Source organism: Lipotes vexillifer, unplaced genomic scaffold (assembly GCF_000442215.2).
Source record: "Lipotes vexillifer unplaced genomic scaffold, Lipotes_vexillifer_v1.1 scaffold130, whole genome shotgun sequence".
Classification (NCBI taxonomy): Eukaryota; Metazoa; Chordata; class Mammalia; order Artiodactyla; family Lipotidae; genus Lipotes; species Lipotes vexillifer.
Genome location: NW_006793860.1, coordinates 431,281 through 441,709, shown reverse-complemented (window position 1 = coordinate 441,709; position 10,429 = coordinate 431,281). Strand labels below are relative to the sequence as shown.

The 10,429-nt window shown below is 54.6% G+C and overlaps 1 protein-coding gene across 3 annotated transcripts in view; it reads right to left on the bottom strand.

Annotated features, from left to right (window-relative positions):
* SLC12A3 (solute carrier family 12 member 3) overlaps positions 1-4,478 on the bottom strand; it is a 37,941-nt gene extending 33,463 nt beyond the window's left edge. For 2 of the 3 annotated variants that reach the window (XM_007466814.1, XM_007466816.1), the window contains exons 1-6: positions 4,197-4,478; positions 3,614-3,760; positions 2,039-2,114; positions 1,222-1,317; positions 763-902; positions 264-374 (exon numbers count right to left, since the gene is read on the bottom strand). In XM_007466814.1, coding sequence (XP_007466876.1) covers positions 264-374; positions 763-902; positions 1,222-1,317; positions 2,039-2,114; positions 3,614-3,760; positions 4,197-4,478 — 852 coding nt within the window. The remainder of the gene's footprint in view (positions 1-263; positions 375-762; positions 903-1,221; positions 1,318-2,038; positions 2,115-3,613; positions 3,761-4,196) is intronic. The other variant, XM_007466815.1, reaches the window with a different exon arrangement.
* Positions 4,479-10,429: the final 5,951 nt, after the last annotated feature.

Here is a 10,429-nt window from a genome sequence, read left to right as displayed (position 1 = left end):
ACACACACACACACACACACACAGACACACACACACACAGACACACACACACACACAGACACACACACACCTGGACTGTTCCATGAGAGAGAAATGAACGATTCTGGCTTAAGGCCCCCTTCCTTAGGGTCTGTGTCACAGCAGCAGAACTTAAAGCTCATCTGACACACACAAGAGGCAGAACCAAGACCGGGACCAGGTCCCGCGATTCCCGCTTCCACACTCGACCGTGCCCACATCCCTCCCCAACATCCTGTCCTCACCTTGGACTCCCACTCCATGCCAGCCAGGGAGATGGCCAGCAGCACAGTGACGGTGACCACGCCAATGATGCGGATGTCGTTGGTGGGGTCCACGATGGGCGAGCCGTACTCCTGGGGGAGGTGACAGGCCAGGCCGCGTGCTGCCTCTGAACAGCCCACACCCCCAGTCTCCTCCACTGTGATTTACCTCATTTATGGCTGCCCTCTCATAGGAAAACACAAACTCAAACCCCTCCCCTGCCCACAAGTCCTCCAAAGCAGCTACTGCATGGGTCTGGACAATTTGGCCCCAAAGGCAACACGCACCCCTGAAGGAGACTTCTGGGGACGGTCTTTATTTGAAGAGATCATCAGAGTCACCCACAATGATCGGACTGTGGCTTTGGTCCCTAAAGGCCAAATTAGGTACAGGGGCAGGAAGGCCCGGCCCGGAAGGTGTAGAGGAGAATGCGGCAGGCGGCTGGGGCTCCGTCTGCCTGGGGTCCAGCCCCTACCTCACCTGGAGCAAGTCCTGCACGGTCTCTGCAAAGCCCACAGTGTGCATGGCCACACCGACAGCGTTGGCGAAGGCAAAGATGAGGCCGATGGAGCCCCCTAGCTCTGGGCCAAGACTCCGGGAGATGAGGAAGTAGGTGCCACCTATTGGCGTCAGAGCCAGGAGCCATGAAGCCAGAGGAGTCAGCTGGCTGGGGTGGACTTGGGGCAGGCAGAGCTGAGGCTGGGAGGGGGTGAGCATGGGGCCCAGGGGGTTCATGGAGCAGGAGACAACCAAGGCCATCCTATCCCATAGGTGTGGAGAGCCTGCCCGAAGCCTACATCTGGAATCAACAGGGGCAGCCTGGGGTGTCCCCGTCTGGGGCGGGGGGGTGGAGGGTAGGGAGTGGTTCAGAGACCCGTTCCCGGGGTGAAGACTCGGGGACCTACACGAGGAGGACCTTGGGGCTGGGGCGGGGCCCACCTGACTTGACCTTGCCGTTGGTGGAGATGGCCGAGATGGAGAGGCCCGTGATGGAGGTCACCATGACTGAGAGCAGGATGATGATCCAGGTCAGGACTGTGGGGGTGGGCGGGGAGGTGATTGCCCCAAAACTCAGTCAGGGCATTTCTCAGAAGGAGCCATTTGAGGAACCTGAATCAGCCAACTGATTCACCACATGACTTAAGTCACTTTCCTTCTCTGAGCCTCACTTTTCTCATCTGAAAAATGGGTCTCTGTCTACCTCCTGGTATATTCTAAATAGCCAGGGAGCTGATAAGCCAACATGTAAAGGATCATTACGTATGGAAGGGTAGGTATCCTCTCTTAATAATAAAAAATAAAGTAATAGTTACCGCTTGATAAGCACCTCTGGGTGCCAAACCCTGTGCTGTTTTATGTGCATCAGAGGAACCCCACAATAGATCTGTGAGGTGGGGACAGTTATTGTCCCCATTTAACTGATGAGGAAACCAAGGCTCAGAGAGGTTAAAAACTTGTCCAAGGTCACACAGCATGGTGCAGAGCTAGCAGCTGGTCTGTCCACAGTGTGAGTTCCTAACCCAGATGCTCTGCAGAAGAAATTTGGCTCCAAGAGGTTAAGTGACTTACTGAGGGCAAACTGAGCCAGGGAGAGCCCCCAGGCCTGCTGACTCCACGTCCAGTGCTCCTTGGCCACACTGCCCTGACCTCTGTAACCTGTGGGCTCTGTAACCCAAGTTCAAGATTGCTCCCGTGGAGCCTGGGAGGACCAGGACCCAGGCGCACCTTCCCCCTGCCCCCCAGAGGCAGCACTCACCAATGCCTGCCTGGGCGGTAATCCAGGGGAGCCGCAGATAGAGGATCACACCCCATATATTGAGCATGCAACGGATCTGGGAGGAGAGGGGGGTCAGAGGCCACCTGGGGGGTGCTGAGTACCCCAAGGTCAAGCACATAAGTCCCTGTCCCCAGTCTTGGCATGGCATCGGGCACCTAGGGGACACCTGGGCTCTTTCCTTGCTTCACCCACTTTAGTGGGTGCCCACTTCAGTGCCTCTCTGGTTCTGTGGGGCAGGGAGGGGAGGGGTACCCAGAGACCCACCTGTCCCTCCCAGCACTCTCCTACCCTCCTTCCATCGAGGCCTGAGGATGGGCAGCAAGCATTATCACCCCTCAGCCTGCTCCAAGCACAGGGTCCTGTGTCTGCCAGCCCCATTCATGGCCCAGTGGCCAGCTGTTGGCCCAGAGCCTGGCATTCAGGGGGAACTCAGCAAATGCCAGCTGAGCCAATGCCCTACATACAAGCAGAAATCAGGGCTCAGGTGGCTTTGACTTCAGCTTCCGAATTTAAAGCAAAGCCAGACGCCACAGCTGAGGCTGGAATCCCATGTGGGAGGGGCTGGTGTGGTCTTTGGCCCCAGCCACGTCTTGGGGTGGGGGACATGTGGCATTTACAAGCCCAGGGGGATTGCTTTTTTCTTTCTCTTTTCTTTTTTTTTTAAGTCTTTAATTTTTTTTTGAATTTAATTTATTAAAAAAAATTGAGGTATAGTTGATTTACAATATTATATTAGCTTCAGGTATATAACCTAGTGATTCAAAATTTTAGGCCTGGGAAATTTCTAAGGCCCTCCATATGCTCTGAGGTACTGAATGGGCCCACGCCAGGCTCTGGCCACCACAGTGAGGGAGGGAGACCCAGACTCCGGATTACGGGCCTCTGGAGCTAGAGGGGGGTTGACTGTTCAGATGGAGAAAGAGGCACAGCCAAGCAGGCAGTTGGCAGAGTTAAGGTCAGAACCCAGGCTTCCTGCCTCCCAGAGCGGGAAGCTTTCTCCTAGATCTCATGCGATCCCCTCTGTAAAGTGCCATAATGTCTTCCAAAGCCAAGTACATTAGATTGTTTGCTATCTTGGGGTCTAAAACAGCAAACCTTCTCCTTCCCATCGTGGAGAATGAGAAAACAATGTTGTGGATTTGTGTTTAGTACTGCCCTCTGGTGGCTCTTTGGGGAAACACAGTTTCTCTCAATAACTCCAAGGCGGGCATTCATCCAAGCGCTTTACATCTATTAATTCATTGAATGCTCATCATTTCATAGACGATGAAAGTGAGGCATAGACAGGTTAAGTAACTTGTCTAAGGTCACATGATGACTGAGCAGACAAACAGAGATCTTCTCCAGGGTTAGGTCTCAGTCTGGGGGGTAAACGGAGGTCAGGAAGTACAAAAGCGGAGAAAATTTGAGGTCACTAGGCAGATGGGGAAACTGAGGCCCGGGCTGAGTCTTGGGTCTGCCTTGACTACTAATGCCTGAGAGTCCAAGCTGAGCCTGAATGGAGCTCTGTCACCCTACCCCCATCCCTGGACATCCCATCCACGCCCCACTCACCATCACCCCCTTGACCCAGCCAAAGCGCACAGGCTCCTCAGGGTTCTTCTCACCGTTGGTACCTGCCTCATCCTCCACCAGCCCATCAGTCATCTCATGGCTGGGCCGGCTGTCAAAGGCCAGGGCATGCAGGTGGCTGCCTTCCTGCTGGGAGCGCAGAGACCGCGGGTCAGGCAGGCAGGGGTCATGACAATCCAGCTCCCCCGCCTCCCCACCCTCCACTGTCCAGCCTCCCAAGTAGCAAACCAGCAAGTCCCATCTCTGCTGCAGACCTTTCTTACCCTCCTCTCCCCACCTCCTTTAGGTGAGTGTAAACTCTGTAAACTTACACTGACTGGGAGCCCATTACCTCTCTGGGCAACCCTAGATTGCTTGACTGGGTCGCCAATGACTGGGCAATAAATATTACATGTGCCCAGAGCTTTACAGCTCCCATACCCGCATTCCATGTGGGCCTCTCAACCTATGAGGAAGACACCTGTTTGTCCCCATGACACAGATGACAAAGCCAAGGCTCAGAGAGGTTAGGTAACTGGTCAAGGTCACACAGCAGGAAGGGCCACTCCTCTGGGATGGTGTTTACCTTGAGGAAGGAGTGCAGGTCGGCCAGCGTGGGCCGGACCTTTCGGGGCTCGCCGGGCAGGGTACTGTTGGCATAGTGCTCGTAGGCAGGCACCACATCGATAGTGTTGTAGCCAAAGGTGCGCATGTAGAAGGTGCTGCCGTGGGTCAGGTGGCTGGGGTGGCTGTTGTCATAGGTGGCCGGTGGCGGGGGCTCATCACCTCCCAGCAACGTGCTGATGGTGAAGCGCCCACTGCACAGAGCAGGGTCCCTGGGCATCTCCGACACCGGCAGCTCTGCCATTGTGGCTCTGGGTGTCGGGGGAGGGGGCCAGGGTTGGCGGGGACACGCAGGGTGGCTTTATAGGCTGGGGCCACAGCAGGGAGGAGGCAGAGGTTGGCCCAAACCGCCCACAGCTGGAGAGCAAGGTCCCTGGATAGGGTGGGAGGCAGAGCACGTGCCTGATGCTGTCCTACCCACCATCTGATCTTGGAGATAGCAACATGGCCTTGGACTGGGAGCCGGGGCTGGGTCAGAAGAGAAGGGGGGCATGCCCAGCCCCTGGGTCCTAGAGAGGCTCTTCTGAGTTTGGGGGCAGTGGACATCAGCAGCCAGACCCTAGGAAGGAGTGTTCACCAAGAGGATCCTTAGGGACCCTACGAGGGTCCCCAGAGACAGCCTGATGGCCTGAGGACCCACTCCATGCAGTTTCAAAAACCTCTTGTTTCAGTATATGGTATTTAGTTTTATATTTTGTTTATTTAGTATGTTCGAATAGATGAACGGTATGACATTTTAAAAGATACACACACACACACACACACACATATAAAAGGTTAGTCTCTCTTACTATGAGAGAGGTAGTGTGGTGGCCACCTGATGTGCCACCAGAAAAGGACAACCCCCAGCTGCTGCGAGGGATCTCAGTGTCAGCTCCTATGGCAATGGCCTTGCCTATGGCTGAGTTCCCCCATGGAGCTCTCATCCAATGATAGGTGCGGGATGCAAAGGCCTGATGCCCTGCCCCCAGATCTGAGGAGCCACCCCACCTCCAGAAGTCCCCAGGGTCAGCTGAGGCTTTGTCTACATAGCAGCCCACTCCTCCCTCTGTCCTGTCCTGCTTCCTTCTCTTCTCGCCAGAGGTACTGACCCCAAGAGCTCTACTGGTGAGTGCCCTGCAGGCTCACCTTTGTCTCAGAGTCTGCTTCCTGGGGGTGGGTGGCCTAAAGCTCACAGGAAAACCACTTATCTCTTTGTTATTCCCGCTGGGTTTTGCATCTTTCAGCCATTCAACTAACAAACCTTACTGACCATCGACCATGTCATGGGTGGAGACAGGAGGCAGGAACACAGACGGCAGGCACAGGCCTACGTTCACAGGGCTGCTGAGTTAGTGGGGGAAACGGACCTGGAAAGAGACCAGCCCCGCTGTGTGAAGAGGGTGGTGATGGGAGAGATGCACATGGAGGAGGGTCAGGGTGGGGACAACCAGGGACAGGACAGACCTCTGACCGGAGTCTTGGAGGACAAGCTGCTCTTCTGAAGGCTGGGGATGGATGGAGGCCTCAAGGCCACCACCAGCCACAGGCTTCTAAGCTTGGCTTATGCCCAGGCTCTGGCCCTCCTCGTGAGGGACACACTTTCTCTACCTCCCTGCCCTGCCTCTCAGACCTGAGCTGGGCTCTCAAAGCTCAGCTACGTCCCCAGAGACCAGCTCTGAGATGCTCAGAGCCTCCCGGGGCTCCATGACATCCATCAGCAAGTCAGCACCAGTGGACTGAGAACTTGTGGGGGGCCTGGCTGGCTTCTGCTGCCCCCTCACTCCTGGTCCAGAGGGGCCCAGGACAGGAGGAAATGCTCAGACTGTGGTAGGGTAGCAAGCTGTGTTAGGGAATCACCCCTCTAAGATGAAGGTGCTTCAATTGGCATCCAGGAGCCCCACAAATTTGTAGACATGTTTTCATACCTAAGTGCAGTTTCCTGGAAAGGGGGGCATAAAGTTCATTCAACTTGCTAGAAGACCAGTCCACGGGGGCAGGGATCTGGGCCCATCTTGTTCACTGACATTCCCAAGCAGTTAGAACAGCACAGAGCAGGTCCTCATTAAATGCTTGTTGAATGAGTAATGAAGGGAAGCCAGAACCAAAGAGAGGCTGCCATAGAAACCCTTGGCTGACAGAACTACCCCAGGGGTGGGGATGGGGACAAAGGGTAGGTCCTCGGGGTCCTCCCAGCTCAACCAGGCACAGAGGTGAGCTGAGGACAGCTGGTCCTCGATGAAAAACCCAAAAGATTATGATCACTGTGCACTGTTTTGCAAAGTTGATATATTTACTATGTGTTCACTTCTTTAAAAGACTCTTCTCGGGGCTCCCCAGACCCCCAGGTTTGCCTACTCCCTCTCCAGGACGTCTGGCCCCTCCTCAGAGAGGCTTCTGCAGAAGGGTGTCCCCAAGCCCAAGCCAGCTGCCAGCAGAGGGGAAGGCTCCAAGGTGAGGACTCTAGGGCCAGGACCACAGCTGCGGTCAGTTTTCCACCTTCCCTGCAGCGCCCTGCCCCATCTGCCAATTACTCCTTCCCTCCCATGGGGCCTCAGGGTAGAGCTTACAGACCTTATCGCCCTCTCCATCTTTAACTGCCACTTGACTGGTGAAAATCACAGCTGCCCAACACCCCCTTAGCCGTCCCTACATACCCTGTCCCTGGAGCAGCTGTGGAAAATTCGTGATTAAGATCTTAGGAGAGGAAGTGGCCAGAGGAACCAAGGCTGGTTTCCAGCAGCACTGGGGCCCCTGCAGAGTGAGGGCCCACAGCTTTGCTGGATGACCTTGAGCAAGCCACTTCCTCCCCCTCTACAATTCCCAGGCCTGGGTCAGCTCCAAGGTCCCTTCCAGCCCTGGAGGGGAGCATTTGCTTTTTCGAGAAGCCTTTCCTGCGCCCCCCCATACCTGTATGTCTCTGGGTAGGGGGATTTAAGCAGGACCCCTCAAAAGGCTTATCAATAGGACAGTTGAAGGGACTGTTGGAACTCCTTGTCCCAAAGCACAGACGCCAAAGAAAGGGGCTTCCTGCCCTTGGATGGAAGTCCATCCCTTTGAGAAATGCTCACAGAGGCACTCTTCTTGATGGGGGCACCATGTGGGTCACACACGACTCTTGCCTTCCAGGGCTTCAGCTGCCAGGTTGCCCAGAGCCTGTCAGGTCTGAGACCATGAGTGGAAGTTGGAGGAACCCTGAGTGAAACCCTGGGATTTGGCCTCAGGGGCTGTCAGGCTCCCATCTCAGTTGTCAGTTTCTCCAGGGCTCTGAGCAAGTCGTTCCCTCAGCCCCCTCAGCCCCCACTTAGCAGCCGAATGGAAATGACACCTACATCAGTGCTGGCTCTCACTCACTCAAGGGCCCCTGGCTGGGTGACTTAGGGCCCCTGGCCTCTCCTGGATCTCGGAGGAGGAAGAATGGGGTGTTAAAGGAACAGAAAGACTCAGGAAACTCCCTGGAAGGGAAAACCCCAGGCAAAGGGGGCTGAAATGGTGAGGACAGAAGGGCCTGCTGTCTTCACAGCCACTGAGGCACCTAAGCCTTTATGCACCAGGACTGGAACTCACAGCCTAGCCTGGCAGACTAACCAGCAAGGAGATCGCAGCAACTGGCTAGCAGAGGAGGGAGGCTGCCCTGGAGGAGGGGGAGCCTCGAGGGGAGGCCTCGAGGGGAGACGTAGGCAAGGATGGAGGGGGTTCTGGGGCATGGGGGCTTGGGAAGGCGCGGTCAGTGGGAGGGACCAGGTGGTGGGACTGGAGCTCACGGTGCCGTGCCGTGGTGGGCGGGGGAGGGAAGAAATGGTGGGAGATGAGGCTGAAAGGGGTCCGATTGTTTCTTCAGTCACTCACATTTATTGAGTGCCTACTGCATACCATACCCTGTGCTAGGCAAGGAAGGCACCACGGGGAACAAGACAAAGGCCCTGCCCTCCTGGAGCTCACATTCTAGTGGAAAAGACAGACAAGCAGTAAACAAGCAATCATCATGGTACATTCAGTGATAAGTGCTATGAAGAAAACAAAGCTTTTTTTTTTTAAGGAGGGGCATTTAGGCCTGAGAATGAGAATTTTGAGCTGAGATCCAACAATAAGAAGGAGACACCCATAAGTGAGCAGGTGTGAGCACAGGGGTTCCAGAAAGAGGAGAGAGCATGTGCAAAGGCTCTGGGGTAGGAGTGTGGTTGGGGATTCAAGATGGCAAGGAGGCCAGGATGGCAGGAGCCGAGGGACTGAGGAGATGGGTTTGAGACATGGAAGGGGGGACACCAGGCCTTATAAGCCAGGGTTAGAAGTTGCACGTTCTATTATGTGATGGTCAGATTTATATTTTTCAAAGTTCATTTTGGTCATCGTGTGGAGATTGGATGGAGGGAGGCAAGGGCAAAGCAAGACTAGTGGGGCCACTGTGGGTACATGAAGGTGGTGGCCGGGCCGGGGAGTAGATGTGGATGGCAGGGTCATGAGAAGTGTTGGGAGTTGAGATATATTCTGAAGGCAGAGCCGATAGAACCAGCACACGGATTCATGTAGGACAGAAGTTGGAGAGAAGAGGGGAACAGGGAGGACTCTATGGGGGAAATGTGGTGTCATTTCTGAGTAGGGACACCTGGCAAGGAGGTCCTTGAACGCCAGGGTAGGAGACTGGCCTTTGTCCTGGGGAATCAGATCTCATCTGTTTCTGGAAAGCTGGTGGGGAGCATAGTGGGGTGGTGAGCAGTGCCAGGAAGAAAGAACAGGGCCAGGGAGGGCCGGGAGGGGCTCTGATGACAGGCAGAACAGACAACTGCACAGCTCTGAGCCCTCGGGCTCACCCCTGACTGCACACAACACTCAAACCATCTCACTGGGGCCTCTGACAAATGCTGACTCCCTCGCTGGAGATGCTATGGGCCTGGGGCCGAAAAGGGGGTGGGGGTCCGGCATCAGTATTCTTAGAAATCTCCCCAGGTGGAACTGGGCAGTCAGGCTGAGACCCAGTGGGCTAAAGAGAACAATCTTTCACACGCAGACTGCCCACCCCCACAGCAACCCCCGCCCCATCCCCACGTCCACATCCGCCCCGGTCCCACGAGGCTCGCCTGGAGAGGATGGGTATGATGCAACCCTGGTGTCGTGAAATAGCCGGGTAAGAGGATGCGCTGCTCGTCGGCCTGATTCACAACACCAGCTGCAGCAACGATACCAGAACTCGGCGAGCTTCCTCCTCTGGATGTGGCTCCGAGGGTCTGAGGCAGTGATGACAAGCCTGGGTAAACATCCTCCCCGACCGATGGCTGCCCTGGGCCAGCACCATGCAGAGGCCCAGGGCTGCAAATGATGGAGGCTGGGTCCCTGCCCACAGGGGGGGCGCACAGACTTGATGGTAGCGAGGAAGTGGGGAGCAGACACAAAACCCTGTATACAGTGTAGGGGGAAGGGCAACAATGGAAGTGTCTGGCACTGGAAAGTTCTGGGAAGCCAGAGGCTGACTGCAACCTCTGCACGCAACCAGGACCAAGAAAACTGAGATTTCTCTTGAGCCTTGCAAACCACATAAGTGTGTCTATTGCAATCCTGGTCCTTCTATCCGGACAGTGTTACAGCAGTTGAACACTGAAGTACCTTGAAGCTACTGGCAGCTAAAGCAAAAGGGAAACATGTTTGATGATTAAGATAATTTCACTGTTAAAGGAACAACTCCTGGTTCCTTTTTCTTCACGGTTAGACTTGCTTTTTTAAAAAAGTCTTTTTAGCCAACATTCATTCCACAGTAATTGTAGGTATTAATAATGTATTAGACACAGCCTGGATGTTTTGGAGGATACACAGAAGGACAGGACACGATCACTGTCCTCAAGTAGCATATAGTTCCTCAGAGGAGGTAACGACCAAAACAGCCACAACCCAAGGCCCAAAGGCAGAAATCCCTGATAAAATGCTACGTGGGTTCAGAGAAGGGATGACTTCCTCTGGCTGGGGTAATGATGGAGTGGGATGTATGAAGCAGCAGTTAGAATAAAGGCAAAAAGAGATAAACATTTAAGGCAGGAAAGTGCCATGTGTTAGCTTGGAGCTTCCTGGCAGCCAAGGCAAAAACTAGAATTATCATCAGTAGTCACTATCTGATAAAAAGAGATTTCACTTTTTTCCCCCTCTTCCTCTTCTCATAAAGAAAATAAATCTCCATCAACCCTTGATCCCTCCACCCAAACTTGGAAAAGATTCCAAAACAAGGGT